The sequence below is a fragment of the Pteronotus mesoamericanus genome, unplaced genomic scaffold (assembly GCF_021234165.1).
Source record: "Pteronotus mesoamericanus isolate MK-2021 breed Mesoamerican mustached bat unplaced genomic scaffold, CSHL_Meso_final contig_90, whole genome shotgun sequence".
Lineage (NCBI taxonomy): Eukaryota > Metazoa > Chordata > Mammalia > Chiroptera > Mormoopidae > Pteronotus > Pteronotus mesoamericanus.
In genome coordinates this window covers 31,273,450-31,290,570 of record NW_026555277.1, presented here as the reverse complement: position 1 = coordinate 31,290,570, position 17,121 = coordinate 31,273,450, and the positions used below count along the sequence as shown (strand labels likewise).

Below are 17,121 nucleotides of genomic sequence, written 5' to 3'. Positions count from 1 at the left end.
ACACACGTTTCAGAGCCAGATGAATTCATCTTGATCCTAATTACAAAGGAAATGAGGAATTGTAGTAATCTCACTTTATAAGGGTGAGAAATAACCTGTTTCAGAAATTGGCACTCAATGAATCTTCCTAACCACATTATTCACATTATGTGTGTGTCTATGTTTGAGGGGAATTACTTGCTTGTAACACACGACTTTCATTTCTAAGGTCAAAGTACATTGAAAATATGATGAATGAATAGTGGTGTATGAGGTCTGTCTGAAAAAAGTCCAGCCATTGTTAATATAATGAAGACAGTTTGCGTGACATTGATGTAGCCTGGCAGCCAAGGAGAGTGGACTAGAATGCACATGCATGAACAATGATGACTTCACTGTACTAGTCAGTGGGGGTGGTAGACACTGTTGAGTCAGCATGTGTACTGTGTAGCCATTAATTTCAAAATGACTGAGTAAGTAGAGCAAAAAATCTGCATCAGATTTTGCATTAAGCTTGAACATTCCTCTGCAGAAATTATGTGGATGATTCAGAAGGCTTTTGGTGATGATGTGAAGAGTGAAGCACAAATAAAAGAGTGGCACAAATGCTTCAAAGATGGTCGAGAATTTGTGGAAAGTGATCCACGTTCTGGAAGGCCTGCATAAAGCAGAACACCTGAAAATGCTGAACGTGTAAGGGCTACAATCAACAAAAATTGGTGACTGACAGTGCGAGAACTAGAAGCTGATCTGGGGATTCCAAAAACTACTGTGTCTGAGACTTTGACACAGGATCTTGGCATGAAACGCATCAGGGTGAAAGTTGTTCTGTGGCTTCTGCTACTAGAGCAGAAGGAACATTGTACTGCAGTTGCTAATGACTTGATTCAAAGTGCTAGCAATGAACAAGATGTCCTCAAGAAGGTGATAACTGGATATGAATCATGGGTCTAGGACTATGATTCGGAAATGAAGGCCCAGCGATCCCAGTGGAAGTCACCTGGTTCTCTCTGCAAGAAGGTGCGTCAAAGTCTCAGTGAGACTGAGGCCATGTTAACTATATTTTTTGATTGGGAGGGTGTTATCCATCACTTGTACCCTTCTCCAGGCCAAACAATTAATAAGGAGCACTACCTCAATGTTCTTCATCAGTTGAGAGATGTAATACAATGAAAAATGGTCACAGCTATGGGCAACTGGTGATTGGCAGCTTCATCACAACAACGTGCCTGCTCAGGCCTCGCGTCTCGTGCAGAGATTTTGGCAAAACATCAAATCACCCAGGTGACTCAGCACCCTCTACAGCCCAGATTTGGTGCCTTGTGACTTCTGGCTTTTCCCAAAACTAAAATCACATTTAAGTGGGAAGGGATTTCAGACTGTTGATGAGATTCAGGAAAATATGATGAGGCAGCTGATGGTGATTCCAATAAAGATTTTGCAGAGTGCTTTGAACAGTGGAAGAGACGCTGGGAGGACTGTGTAAGGTCCCAAGATACCTACTTTGAAGGACACTCAGGCGTCATTGTCCTATGTACTATGTTTCTTGTATCTTATATCTCCTTCAATGAATGTCTCTATTTTTCATAGTACATGGCTGGACGTTTTCTGGACAGACCTTGTATTATAAACTATATTTTCTCTCTCTTTATCTCCTTGTTCTTCTCCTAACTCAACTGAAAACCCAAAACAAGTAAAAGTCCAAATTCCTAAATTTAAAAAAAATTTTATTTATAAATAATTTCAGCTTATAGAAAAGCTGCAAGAATAAAAATAATGCACCTGTATATCCTTTACCTAGGTTCTCCTGTTAACATTTTAACCCCATTTACTTTACCATTGGTTGTGTGTGTGTTTCTCTCCACACACACGTAAACTTTCTTCTCACTCACTTGAGGATGTTATGTGCATCATGACCTTTCACTCCTAAATATTTCAGTATGTATTTCCCAATAATAGGGACATTGTCTCATGTATCCCTATTACTGTCTCTCATTTTCAGCTTCACTGGATTTACCATTTGTGTAATGCTTTGAACTAATCTATCCATCCACATTCCAATTTTATCAGTGGACCCAAAGATGTCCTTTAGATCAACTTTTTCCCCTTCAGCACTGGATCCAGCATAGAAGCAGGGATCGAATTTAGTGGTCAGGTCTCCTTAGCCTTCTTTAATCTGGAACATTCCCACAGCCTGTCTTTGTCTTTTACAATGTTGACATTTTTGAAGAGTAGAGTCTGTTCTCTGCCTTTTTAAGCACAAAGTTCAACATTTTGAGTTTGTCTGATACTTTGTATCATAGTTAGATTCGAGTTATGCATTCTCAGCCAGAAGTCTAAAAAGAGTGAGGTGTGTTCTTTGCAGGGCGTCACACCTGGAGGCTCCGTGTCCACCTGCGCGAGGTGTTATCCAGCTCTCCGCTGCGCCATTACTTCTTCCCCGCCTTGCAACTAATAAGCGACATATGGGAAGGCACTTTAAGAACATCCAAGTATCTGGCTCTTTCTTTATTGAAATTTAGCAGTTATTGATGATTCTTGCCTGATTTTTGTCATCTTGCCGTGATAGTTGCAAAGTGATTTTCCAGCTCCCTCGTTCTCTTCACATTTACCAGTTGGAACTCAAGATTCTGCTGTAAACACGATCCCTCCCTTCTCTCCACTTATTTATTATTGGTATTAACTCACAATTTATTCCCCGCTCCCCCACCCCGCCCCACACCGGTTTCTAACTCGTTATTGTCCTTAATTATTTTGGTAGTCAAATTTTTCCAGATTTGGCCATTGATAGCCCCTTCAAGCTGGCTTCTTTGTCCTTGTGACATGCCGATGTTATTTTTTTTTTAACATTTTCTTACTTTCTGGCATAAAAACATGTTTCAGGCCCATCTTTTACCTTCCTTGCTTCCTCCTGCCGCCCCTCAGAGATTCCTGGGTTTTCGTTGAGATTTGGGGAAAACTCATCTCCCCTATTTATTTACTCACAGGCCCTGCCCCTCCCCAGCCAGAGCTCGCTCACCACCAGCACCGCCACCCTGAAAACCCGTGGCTCGCCTCACACCTTGTCCTGAAAGGTCAAGGTCTCCGAGTTTTTGCCCTTGCCAGTGCCACCCTTTTCCTGGTCCAGAGTCATTTTAAATGTCATTTTCTCTTTACTCCAGATAGACACCCCTATGCCAATTTAACTGTCCCCTTATCTGTGTTTTCATAGCACTTTTTACATATCTTTATTATGATTTTTTTTAAAAATGTGTATTTATTTGAGAGAGAGAGAGAGGAAGGACGAGAGGTAGAAGAGAGAGAGAGAGAGAGAGAAACACTGATTTGTGTTCCACTTATTTATGCAGTCATTGGTTGATTCTTGTATGTGCCCTGAGTGAGGGATTGAACCCACAACCTTGGTGTATTGGGATGATGCTCTAACCAACTGAATACTTGGCCAGGGCCTATGGTGTAAATCTTGTATTATTGTGCTTTGGTTACATTTCTGATTAAACTCAATATTTTCAAATAACCTGGGGATAAGGTATTAATTTTTATTTTGGAGATGATAAACTAGAGGTTCAGGGAGGGGAGCCCGAGAGAGAGGCAGCAGGGCACATGGCGAAGGCCGTCAGGTACAGCCGACCCCTGCCGCCTATTAGCTGAGAACCCTGGGCAAGCTGCTTAACCTCTTTGTGCTTCAGTTTCCCCAACAGTAACATATGGATGATAATAAATGGAAACTACCACATGGGCCTGTCAAGTGAATTAAAGGAGTTAATATTTGTAAAGCACCAAGAAGCCTGGCTGGTGTGGTGTTATATAAATGTTTGTTAAGGAAAAAGTCATGTCATTGCGATTCAGTTCCAGGTCTTGAGATGATCAAGTTCCTAGCCTCTGCTCTATTTTAACTTTGCGGAATTTTAAGATTCCCTGAGAAGCAGCGGTAATATTAGAGACAGCAATAAAAGGAAGCTGGTTCTGGACATATGACATTATTGAGGTGAGGGGGAGCAAAATGTGCCAGCATCCCACTGAATTAAGGCATGAACCAGGGAAGGCAGCAGGCGCCTGGTTCTCCTGACTCTGGGTCTACGGCACCTGGGTTATAGACACGGGCACATGGGGTGGGTAAGGACCCCCAGGGTGGACTCTGGGAGCTGGTCCCCAAGGGAGTCTCTCTGGTTTTTTTCTTTTTTCTTTTTCTTTTTTTCCTCAGGAAGTCTCTTTATATGTCCTTCCTTTCAAGTCAGCTGTAGGTTAGACACTTCGGCCCCTGGGGTGACTTGCCACAAAGACCCTGTCTGTGCATTTGCAGTTCTGCCAGATAGTGACCCTGACAAACGGAAAATGTTAACTATTGCCTCATGGAGGATGGCAAAGGTATTGGCTCGTTCTCAGATCTTATGGGCGTTGTACTGCCACAGGGAGGAAGAATGAAGTTTACATTTCCAAAGCACGAATCATTTTTATTTTTACTTAATATTGCTCATAACATAGTTGCATAGCTAAAATCTATTACTATTGTTATTGTAATTAATGTTGATGTGATTAAAAAAGTGCATTGAATTGTGATTAATCTCGTAGATGACAACTCTTAACTGAGTGACAAAATTATGTAAAGATTTTAGGTTTAGAGGCCCATGGGTAGGCAGTGTTTGTCCACCTGTGGACATTTGTGTCTGATGTTGACTATTAACTTCAGGTGGGCGACCCGCCCGGAAGAAGGTTTGAGAACAGCCATTCTCAAACTTGAGCATGAGTCAGAAGCATCTTCAGGACTTGTTAAAACACAGGTCGCTGGACCCATTCCCAGGGCTTCTGATTCACTCTGACTTGGGCGGAGCCCTTGAATCTTCGTTTTTAGTAAGTTCTCATGAGATGACGATGATACTGCCAGTTTAGGGACTGGAATCTGAGAGCCACATGCCCTTTGATGATTTAGAAAAAAACATCTGCTCACTGGGGCAGCGCCTTACTGCCACCTGAGTTGAAATGCCATATAACTAGATTTGGTTTTTTTCCGTTTAATTTTAATTTTTTTAGCCTTTTTCTTTTTTTAATCCTCATCCTAGGACATGCTTATTGATTACAGAAAGAGGGGAACGGAGGGAGAGAGGGAGAGAAATATCGATGTGAGAAACATCAGCTGGTTGCCCCTTGCACAGGTCAGGACCAGCGACTAAACCCGCAACCCAGGCATATTCCCTGACTGGGAAATGAAGCCTTTGGTCCACGGGATGACACTCCAACCAACTGAGCCACGCCAGCCAGGGCAAATTAGATTTGTTTTAAATAGGTCACCTTAAGCATCCATATTTCCCAACCACTTTTACAGACCAAGAGCCATCGCTTAATCATTTCTCCTCTAGAAAAAGAAAAACACCAAACAAGCCTTAGTGATGGAAGTTTTATAGAAATATCACTAGTTAATTAACTGTAGAAATAGATGCATGTTTTGGATGTCATAATAATTAAACATATTAAGACTGCTTGGTGCTTGCCAATTTTTGTTAAACAATTGTAAAGTAGATCCATCTAGGTTGGCCCTTCTCATTGGGGCAGGCTTGAGAGATGAGGACCAGCAGGTGGCGCTCAAAGCCAATTCATGGCGACCTGGATGGGGTGAAAGGCAAACGCACCGAGGAAGGTGCCTGCTTTAAATCCTCAAAGTAAGGTCCTCTTAACCACTTGTCATAAAATACCTTAGACACACGTCTTGGAAAATAGAAGTGTCAAGCTCAGCATCTTTGCCACATTTCAAACTAGGTAATTACCTTCTCTCCCAAAGGGAATCTGTTTTATGTGTTTGTGTCCTTTCTAGGTTACAGGTTTCCCAAAGGCAATGATCATGCCTTCCGTTCATTCTATACGATGCTGAAGTGAAATGCACGTTTTACAATAACAATTTAATTATTCTACATCCCTCTGAGCTACATGATGACCTGTTACATAATTGCTAGTAATATAGAAATGTGCCTGCCTTGTATAAACCCTAGCAATAAACGGAAGTTTTTATTTGACCTAAAAGTAAATTGCTTATTTACTTCTCCTTTACAATATTAAAAAAAAAGGCCATTTTCCTGACATCCCAAATTGTAAGTCATTATCAAATAAACGACACTGCATTTTAGGTTGTCATTTTTATTGTCCACAAAGGTTTTCTTTTGTTTTTGTAACTACACGGAACAAATACTTTGATATAATCTAAGATAATAAAATAGTTGAACCACCTTTTTTTTTTTTCAGATTTACATTTGTATAGAAACAATCTGTGGAACTCCTGACCTCGAAACTAAGGTATCTAAGAACTGTGATTCATCAGTGTTGTTTTAAATAATTGGTTCAAAAGATGCTGTTCCCATTCTCAACTGAAGTGTGTCTCCATGCAGTTTCCCTTGGGTCCAAAGCTTAAGGCCTTGGGAAGGTGGCCAAGAGAAAAAGGATGGCCACTCTCCTCCCTGTCCTTCCCCTGTGCAGAGGACAGCGACTGGAACAGGGTTGTCATAAAAGCCAGGAAGTAGAGAAATCAATTGCACGTCCTAGGTTTCAAGGGTCAGAGTCACAGCACATCTTCCCACAACTCCCTACCTGTAGATGTGTGTTCCTTCATAACTGCACGATGCTTGTCCCTCCCCAAATACTCCTTTCTTTTGCTAATCTTGTCAGTTATTATGGTTAGGCTGTGGCCATTGTCCATAAGTCCTCCCTAAAGGCTGGTCATTCGGTCACATTTAAGTATCATTCTTTGCATTATGTCACTTCGATGCTGTATCCTGTGCCCAATTAGGGTCTGCCATCCCCTAAGAAATGCTTCATCCCACCCTCAAATCCCCAAAGTGCCTAAGAGTTAAGACCCCACGGAGACAGTGACTTCAGTGAAACCCCCCGCAACCAAAAATGCCTAGATCATCCCATTGATCTTAGTCCACTCGTAGATGTCCTGCTCGCACACTATGTCGGAGTTGATGAGGAGGTATCTGTCGCCCACGCAGAAGTGTTTCTGACAGGCGGCACATTTGAAACATTCCAGGTGATACACTTTGTCTTTCACCCGCATCGTCATCTCATAGGCACGGATCCGCTTGTCACAGGAGGCGCAGAGACCATCTTGGCCAAAAAGCCTGGAGGGAAAGAAAGAAAGAAAAGCTAAGGAGACAGTAGAAGGCAGGGCTTGAGAATTAGGCTGAATTTCCACGCTGTAGGAAGCAAGGAGGAGTTGGGCTCAGACAGCTGGCTGACTCCCACAGCCTTCCCTGCAGGGTGGAGGGTGCTCTGGGATGGAACCGTAATCTGTGCTTTCTGCATTTCCCATAACTGGTCCCTTGGCTGGGCTCTCTCCCCGCCTGCAGCACAGTCTCCATGCCTCTAGCCTGCCCCCAGCCCCTCCTCGGTGGGAAAGGCTCCGCTGAAGTAATCTAAGTGAAGAGGTTAGGCGTGGATCACACGTCCCCTCCCAGGGGGACTTTCATTTTAGAAGAGAAGCTGGAGTCAACCCCTGGGGGACCCTTTGAGAGGGAATTGACCTAGAATGTAACAGAATGGGCAGCTTTCAGGGGCTCCCAAATTGTATCATGTCAACAGCCACTAATTCCACCCATGGGGAGGGTGGGTCTTGAATTCCTCCATAAGCTACCAAGGCCACTCCATGTGATTGTCCACTGGGACCCCAGCTCCTGGGAGACAGAGGGAGTCGGACAGAAAGCATGTGGCACAGTTAATCATGCCTCAGAGACCTGGAGGACAAGGAGCATCTCTCCACATTAAATGGAAGGTCTTAATTCAAGGCCCTCGCTGCCCCGTTGCCATGAATCTTTGGGGGAAACTTCTCTTCTGTCACTGAAATCAAGACTCTCCTAAGTCTCAGTAGATCAGTCGCTGAATATTTCAAGCAATAGTCAGTGTCAACAGGGGGCACGCGACTCCATGGAGCCTCGTGCGGTGGTTCTCAAAGTGTGGACCTCGGACTTGCTAGCAATGTACATTCTCAGGTTCCCCGACTGAGACACTCCTCAGAGGGAGGCCTTGCATGTGGTGTGTGAATGAGCACTTCCAGGTGATTCTGGACGTTTGAGAATCAGTCTGCAAGAGGGGAATGACACCAGCGTTGGAATCAGGAGACCCAGCTTCAGTCCAGGACTCCCCCTGGGTACCAAACTGACTCTGGGGAAACTGCTGATTCCCGTGAGCTTGTGAAATGGCAGTGACAGCACCCCGCTGTTAGAAGAATCAACAGGGCTATGGCAAAGCACCAACAGTCCAGGGCTAGGCCAACCTGGTTGTGTTTTAACATATCTCGGGGGTTCCAACTGCTCCAGTCTTGCAACAGGAGGTCATTTTCACACGTGCCTGATAACATCACACATTAGCAGGTCCTTGACACATAAAACCTTTAGGTCAACTTTAGATAAATGCTTGTTCTTATTGGAAGTTCTTCTTCATTTCAGAATGGCACGGAATCAATTGGTACATTCTGAGAGGTTGTAGCAGAGAGGAGGGCAGGGGACAAAATCTGAAATGTTCGGGCAAAATGAACGGGACCAAACAGACGTGGTCTGTGGGCGGAGAGCTCGTTGGTAGAGCCAGGGCTGGCTCATTGCTCTCCGTGTCCGCTTTTTATTTGAAGAGCTCTGAGTGGTTTCAAGGCACCACCTGGGAGCAAACTCATTACTGGGGGAGAACATTTTATCCCAACGTAGCAGATGGTGGAGCGGCGGGGAACTGCCACCTTGGAGGTCACAGAGTGGGAAGACAGTTCTGGTTTCCTGACTGTTCAGTAAGTTGAGTTTGGGCCTGAGCAAGGGTAAACGACTCAGAAAGCAGTGTGTGTGAAATGAAGCCAGCCGCCTGGGGGTGTGCCCTTTAAGGAAGGAGAGCGTTTATTAAAGGGAAGTTGGGGGTAAATTACAGTACACATCAGGCAGCTGATGAAGGGAAAGACGAAGGAGCAATATTTGGGAGATAAGTTCAGGTCTAGTTAGCATCACCTCTAACAAGCCAGGTGCCCGGGAGCACGTGACACCTTTGTCCTCGCTTCTGTGTCTTAGGCTGGAAGGCAAGGGGACCGGAAGAGCAGGCCTCTGCAGCCCCTCCCAGCTCAAGCAGTCTGAGATTCTAATTACTGTAGAAGCACACGAGGGCTTGACATCTAACTTGAGCAGGATCATCTCTAGCACTGAGAATCGGCGCCTCAGGCCTGGTATCCCAGACGCAGAGCCTGAGGTGAGGAGTTACTGAGGACATGTCTCAGGAAACCAGTCAGGTGGCAAGGAGCACCAGACAGAAGGCCAGGAAGGCAAGCCAAAGTGCATCTCAGGCAGGATCCCTGGGCGGGGTTGTGGGGTGGCCAGGGTCGGTTAGCCTGACAGCAAGGGGACACTGGGATGTAAGTTATGTTTCCAGGTTGCCCAGGCGAGGCTGCGGGCTTTGGTGCTCCTGCAGTGCCAGCCATTGGCGAAGGCGTTCTGGGGGCCCAGGGTAGGGGGCGGGGGTGGGCATGCTTCTGGCTCCAACAGATGCAGGCGCTGGCTGTAGAGAGTGAAACCGCTGGGAGGTGGTGGGTGCTCTGCACACAAACACTGGCAAAAAGGAGCCGGAGGGGACCTGGGCCAGCACTCACATTAACAGCTACTGTTAGGTTCAACACAACACAACACAACACAACACAACAGGGTTTAGGCTCTGCGTGGCATCTGAGGCTAAATGTCTGAAAAAGACTGTAACTGGCGAGTCAGCCAGTGGAGATCTTCAGAAGTTATCCCGGTGGGAAGAACCGAAACGCATCACAGGACCCATTCAGTCACTTCTCCACCGTGTCCTTTTTAAGACACTGCCCGATACCTTACGAGTGCGTGTAAACAAGTGCACGGCTAAAGGGCCATCCCTGAAGAAAAACTAATTTTTTTTCTCCTCTGTCAAGAGGCGTCTCATCTTAAGCTTTTTCCTGCCCATTTTAATAACAATAATATAAATACTGTATTGAAGGATGTCTGGAAACGCCTGCACTAACACAGAGTTAATTAACATGTTGCCTAGGAATGTAGAAGGGAGAAGAATTATTTCATGTCACCAAGACACAAGTTAATTAACATTGGGTTCTCCCAGACTATTTCTTTCTCTGCTTTTTAAAAATGGAAAAGATTAACAAGCCCAGGCAGCACCGGATTTATTCTTGAATGTTATATAAAACCGTGGCGATAGGGAGAAGCCTGGGCTCTTCTGACCTTACTCTATCTGCACTTCATTTAATAAGATTCAAATGATTTGACAGGGATGTAGTCAGGGGGCCCAATGGGAATCATTTGCCCGTCTGCTTTCTGCATCGACTTGGCAAACTGGTCGAGAGCAAAATCAGGTCTCTATTTATCCGGGTTCTATTTTCTTATAACTTACCAGAAATTGACCAAAATGATAATCATGGTCATTGAAAACCCTACTTATTTTCTCTAAACCACCAAATTTGCAAGGACTTTGTCAGGGAATTTGTGGGGGGGGGAAGCTTATTCTATCATCTCTCGGTAAACAGATAAGCTTCCCTCACTGTGAAATTGCCTGCATATATTTTTTTTAATGTAAAATGCTCTGCGGGCAGGTTGGGAAGAGCTGGCCTGGCAGCCAAGGGCGCTGGAGTCTAAACAAGCTTCGCGGGGTTGGGTGGTCCTAACATATTAGGACTGCCCGCTCCACAGACCCTCTGCCACAGGAAGATGGCAGAAAACTGACAGCTCCACACTCGAGCAGCTCTGACAGTAGAGGGCACAGAGCTACCTACAGCAGCTAATGGGAAACTGGAAATGCTAGAACATTCTGGGCAAAGGTGTTCTCACTGAGCGCCAGAAAATTCACATGGCCAGTACTACGTATGACCTGGAGCATTAGAGATGTCCTCAGCGCTTGTCCGAGCATGGTAGAGTTCCTATTTGCCCTTCCCTTCTCCCATCTCTTTATCCATTAGACAGGAAAGTCTTAATGATAACGTCAGGAGGGTTTGTTACGAGAGCAGCCGACATCTATTTGACCCTTGCGCACCATGTCCTCCTTGGAAGCAGGCATTACTATTATCCCATTTTACAGGTAAGGACATTGAGGCTTAGGAAAGTTAAGCCACTTGCCCCAGGTCGCAGAGCTAGAAAGCAGTGGCTCTGGGGCCCAAACCTACAGCTGACTTCAGGGTCTTCCCATGGTGACAGGCAAATTCTTGGAGCACCATGGCAGGAACACACTTCCTATTTTTAAGTTTCTTCTCCATCATATTAAGTCATACAAAAGAATATTTATAACCCATAGGTATGCTTTGAAGCATTAAATGAGCTAAGAGTCTACCCTCAAATGTACAACGTGTTCTGAATTTTGTGTTTATCGTTCTGTTGCCTTAAAACAATTAGTATTTCCCCCCAGAGGAATGTATGAAAACATGCTTCTCCAACAGGAAGAAATGCCAACTGCTTCTCTGCGTGGGGCAGCTGAGACTCTCAGCCTCTGCAGCCTGACCTCATTCTGGCAGGTAGCAGGAGCCAGGATATCCACCCAGATTCTGCTGGCGGGGCAGCGCGGCCCCCCGCTGAGGGCCCCACGGGGTGGCGAGGAGGGTACCTGAGATAGTCTCTGCGACAGAGCTTCCGGCCCAGCTTGTAGTACAGGCGCCGCCCCACTTCGCCCAGCCGGCACCCGCAGAGGTCGCAGCTGAGGCAGTCCTCGTGCCAGTACTGGTCGATGGCCTTCAGGAAGTAGCGGTCCCCGATGCTCTGCTGGCAGCCTCCGCATGTCAGCAGGGATGGGGGGATCTGCAGCACCTCATCCACGGGCTCCCTTGAAAGAAGGCCAAGCATTAGGGAAAGCCTGGTTGTGGGGAGACAAGCACCCACGGTCAGAAATGACTCTGGGTCAACAAACAAGGAATGTTACTCACTTGTTGGTCAGGAACATAAAAAGAGGATGGAATAAAGGTATCTGCAGGCTGGGCTGCAGAGAGGCCTGTCATCCTTGGGTTAGGACAGGGGGGAGCTAGACTTTACACCCTAAAACTTTTAAGAAGTAAACGCAGGCCCTGGCTGCTGTGGCTCAGTTGGTTGGGCATCATGCTGCAAACTGAAGGGTCGCTGGTTCGATTCCTGGTCAGGGCACATGCCTAGGTTGTGCATTCAGTCCCTGTCAGGTCAGAGTACGTATGAGAAGCAAGCAATTGATTTCTCTCCCTCCCGTTGATGTTTCTCTCCCACATCAATTCAGTATTTCTTCTCCTCCCTTCTCCCACCCCTTTAAAAATCAATAAGCGTGTCCTCAGGTGAGGACTAAAACAGAAAAAGAAGTAAATACAGGGCACCAAGAGGTACCCAAGGCACCTGTAGGTGGTACTGCCCCCCACCCCCAGCCCCATTCCCACACCTCTGGTCTCCGTTCTCTTTCCCACTCTCCCCTCCTGCTCTCCATCTCTGTCTCCACATTTGTCTTCCTCCTCCCCCACACCCAGGATCCAAGCCCGCTGCCGGACCCCAGAGAAGGCACTGGACTGAAACAGTTGCTGCTGCCAGGACAGCCGACTACCTACAGAGCTGAAAACCTGCAAATTCCATGTGGAATCCACCTGCCATCCTATCGCAAGCCCTTCCCAACTGCACAAAAGCAGAAGTGAGGAAGAAAGAAGTTAGCCAAAATTATTTTAGGTTGCTTTCTTTCCAAGATAAAGACTCCAGCAGGATATAATAGAAAGTCTTGTTATTTTATCTTATTTTTTTACAGAAATTTCTTATCCCATCCTTCTTACCTAATGAATCCTTGGAGAAAAATCCCAGGTGTTAAAGCCATTGTTAAACTTACAAAGGACATCAAATAGACCTTCCCTCATGTGAAATTTTTTACAACAGCAAAATCGATGTGGATAAAGTTGATTTAGGCAAGAAAATGGGGAGAAGGCAACAATTATTTTCAAGGGAATGAAAGACAGACCCTGAGACCTCCGTCCAGGCAGTTGTTAGCAGTGAGCCCGCAATATGTGTCCTTTCAATTAAAAAGTCACACAGTTTCCAACTTTGCTTAGCTTGAATCTAATAGTTTGAATCTTAGTTTGTTTTTATACTTTAAAACAAAGAACTTTATTTGCCAAAAGAAAATAAAGAGAAGAAATTATTCTAGCACCAAGTGGGACATAGGAAAAACCCAATACCTGCTGATTTTTAACCATTAGCAAGTGCTCTTTGAACCTTACTCAAACATAAACCTACTTTTAAAATATCTATTATATGATTATTTTAAAAAAATGGACCTGATTCCAGCTGTGAAATTCCCAAGGGGAACCTCCCCTTGGGGACCTTGAGGGTATAAATCTGCGTCTCGGATTTCTGGCTGGCACTAACTCACCAGGTGACCTTGCGTCTCAATTGGCCTGTGCCTACGCAGCTCAGCACCCATTACACTTAGGGGCGAGGAGGCCCAGGAAGTCAGTGTTGGTGACTTGCACTGGCCGCCTCAGGGACTCTGTCTGCAAAGCACACACCTCCCTGAGAATAGGCAGGAGCACTAAAACCACGCCCACACTTTGTAGATTGTGTATAAGGATCCTTCATGAGATTAGCTCCTTTTAGAACAAGAAAATAGGAAACCCAAACCAGTTTTCTTTTGAAAACTCAAAACTTCAGTTTTAAGAGTTCACTGAAGCCCAATTTGCTTTTCTTTGTTTCCACAGGTTAGATGTATGGACTTCCATTCTCCCTTCTGCAAAAATAATATCCCCAGCATTTTCATGTGCATCAACTTGGAATTACATCTCTTGTCTTTCCACAGCCCCTGGTCTTACTTGGAGCTTTTAAAAACACTGAGGGAGCCTCAACACCGCTGGATGCCCTGATGTTGATGCTACCAACCAACTGTGAAAGAGGAGGATTTGCACTTAGCTGGTGCAGAACTGCCTGGAATTAAAATGAACTGCTCTTGTTACTCACTGGGAGGTGCTGGGACCACTGACTGTATGGTAGGGAAAACCTCTATGTTCATGAATTCTTGCTGTCTTTCTGACTAAATGTTTCATTTGCATACGTCTAGGCAAAATTTTATCTGTAATTTGGAGATGCTGATCATACTGACCCAACTTGGCTCTGAGTAAGTTATACAAAGCATCTGTGATTTGCAGTAGAGATATTAGGCAAAAGAGCTATTGTCATGGCCTGAGATAGGAAAGATATTGGCTCTATCCTTCTTTCTATAATTAATGACAATATCACATTATTTTTGGTGGACGTTCCCAGCCAATAACTGAGTGGGATTCACCTTCAAATTAATATTTTATATTCCCCTAGAGCCTAACTGAATATTATACCTGAATACACTTCATGCTGGATTTCTGGGATAATTTCTTGACAATTTCTGAGAGAGAGGGAAAAAATGTGCAGTGGTAATTCCTCAGCCAGCTGGTGCATCTTCCATTAGAGCCTCTCTTCACCAGGCAAAGAGTAAAGCACAGGATGCAGGAGGTGAGCATCCTTCAGTAGGTGCCTACTGTATTACAAGGTTCGGGTGTTTCGATTTTCTAATCTCAGCGAAAAAGCACAAACTTTGAAAAGGCAAACTTCCTTCAGGGAACTGAAACCGCCAGATTTATCTTCTAATAAAAGGATTAGTGACTAAGTTCTGTTGATCAAAAAGGCATTAGTCACCAATTTATCCAATCCACTCTTATTGTATAACCAATGGTCTTTGCCCAGGCTCTGAAAACTCAGAGCTAAGTTGTGATTCTAGGTTTGTACAAAAAAAGAAGAAAGAAAGAAAAAAGAAAAAGTGAGCAAACCACCAAAACACCCTTTAAGCCGTGTGTGTGTGTGTGTGTGTGTGTGTGTGTGTGTGTGTGTTTGTTATTTTTCTCCTGAGAATGTTAGGAAGCTGTTTTTTGTTAGAACAAACCTAGCTCCTTATAGAGCTGGTGCCTGAGCCTCCCAGATTGAATAGGGATGTTTATATTCTCATCGGATCATGGTACTTCCTGTGTTTTATGAGAACATGCTGAGCTTTTATGCTGGTAACTGAGGGTAAAACCCAGGTATATAAACACCATAGAAGGCTGAAATGGGGGGAAAGGAGAGACTTCAATCGGGAAAGCACGATTCTTTTAAAACAGGAAAAGGAAACAAAACAAAACAAAACAAATGCCTCTTAAAAGCACAAATGGACAAGTCATTAACCAGCTCCTTTGGTCTGTGTAACAAATCCCTTCAAAGGATTAGATGGGGGACTTCAAAGGAATAAAAATTCTCAAAACCAGACAGCTAATGAATCTTAAAGGGCATTTGCGCTGACGGGAAAATGGTATTTTAAACAACCCTTTCTCCCCAGGTTCGCACTAAGGAATGGGCTGGAGGTCCACAGGCTGGGGACAGGGAAACACTTCCAACCAGTAACAGGCTCAAAAACCAAATGCGGCAAAGGCTCCTCAGGGCTCTGGTTCTCTGACCCCAAACCCCTTTGAGGCTGTAATAAAAGCTAGGAGTGCGATCCCCAGAAAAATTCACCTATATACAAAATGTACACTAACTTTCCAGGTTCACAGGCCCTCATCGGAGGCGGGGGGAGGCGGGGGCGGGGGAGGCGTGGTACCTGTATCCAGACAAACTCCGGACTTCGGTGCTCTAAAGTCTCTGGAGGCCAGAGCGAGCTGCGGGGTGGTCTCCCGCACCCCTCACCCGCCGGTCCCTGGCTCTGCGGGCTGCTGCTCCACCTGCGGACCCGGAAGGGGGCCGCCGGGACACGGGAGGCCTCTACTGGAATGTTCCCCTTTCCAGGACCAAATGGACAAAGAAAAAGGGGACCGAGAAAGAGCGAGAGGGGAGAAGGGAGCAAAATCTGGCCCTGAACGTTCTCGGGACTGCACCTGCGCACCTCCGAGCTCCCCCTGTGCTTGCTCCCGTGTAAACTTTCCGGCCCGCAGTGGCTTTGGGAAGCGTCCCGGGCAGCTGGGAGGGAGGGACCCGCAGAGGCGCCGAGCTGACCCCCTCTCCTTACCGCCCGCCGCCAGACGCTTTCCCGGTGTCCCCGGAATCACCGCGGGCACTGGGGAGCCCCGCGCAAGGCAGAGAGAGCCAAGGGCAAGCTGCGGGAGCGCACCTGGAGCCCTTTCGCTGGCCGCCTGCGCCATCCCATCGCCCCGGGGCACGAGGCCGGGGGCACTGTGGGTGGCAGGGGCAGGGACGCTACACTTACTCAGCCGGGTCCAGGCTCTTCCTCTCGATGGCCGAGGACATTGGGGAGGGAGGTGGCGTGCCAGGCGGCGGGGGCGCTCCTTTTGTGGCTCGGAGCTGGCCGGCTGCTGGGGCTCGGACCCCCTCGGGTGCTCGGGCGCCGCCGCCGCCGCTCCTGCGCCTCTTCTTGCTCGGGCGCTCTGGCGGTGAGCTCGCCCCTCCGCGCTCAAGGACAGTCACCGCGCTCCCTTCAAACGCCAAAGAGAGAGAGCGAATCACCGGGCTGCCAGCGCGCCGCGGCCGAGGCGGGGACCGGGGCGCGCAGCCTGGCCCCGGGCGGCTGCAGCAGCTGCTGCTGCTCAGGACTTAACCTTCCATCCCGGTCCCGCCGCCGCCGCGCCGCCGCCGCCCGGTCCGGCTGAGCTCGCGCGCTGTCGCCCGCTCCGCGCCGCCCGCGGGGATGGTGCGCGTCCGCCGGGCCGCCCCGAGCCCCTGCACCTTCTGCCAGGGTCGCGGCGCGCCGCTCGCCGCCGCCGAGGGCAGGGGTGCGGGGCGGCAGCCGGGGGGCGGGGAGGGGACCCTGCCTCTCTCCCCGGGCTCCCTCCTCTCTCGGGAAGGTCTATTTTCGCTCAGCTTCCCTGTGTCTCTGGTTTCATTTCCTTTTCCTGATCACGATTCAAATACAATAGAAGGAAATCACATTTAAAGAGACAGCTGCCCGGCACCCCCCACCCCCGCTTTTTCTTCTTCTTCTTCTTTTTTTTTAAATGGGGCTCCTGGGGGTTTGCAATACAAACAGCAGCAGCAGCAGCAGCAGCAGCAGCAGCAGCACCGACTTGGCTTCTTAAAGGGGCCAGCGTCGGGGACAGGAGGAGTCGCTCGGCGAGCCCCTCTCCTTGGAGAGGCAGCTGGGTTGCCCCTCATCATTCTCAGGGCTTCCCCTCTTCGCCGTTTCCCTTTTGGTTAACTATGGCTGAAAGTAACCAGGGGGCCGCTC

General features: G+C 47.1%; 1 protein-coding gene across 1 annotated transcript; it reads right to left on the bottom strand.

Annotated features, from left to right (window-relative positions):
- Positions 1–6,100: 6,100 nt before the first annotated feature.
- On the bottom strand, positions 6,101–16,739 carry LMO2 (LIM domain only 2). The gene is made up of 4 exons (XM_054586227.1): positions 16,496–16,739; positions 16,147–16,372; positions 11,554–11,769; positions 6,101–7,085 (listed from the first exon to the last, which is right to left on the bottom strand). Exons 1-4 carry the CDS (start codon positions 16,500–16,502, stop codon positions 6,866–6,868), a joined length of 669 nt encoding a protein of 222 aa, XP_054442202.1. The 5' UTR covers positions 16,503–16,739; the 3' UTR covers positions 6,101–6,865.
- Positions 16,740–17,121: the final 382 nt, after the last annotated feature.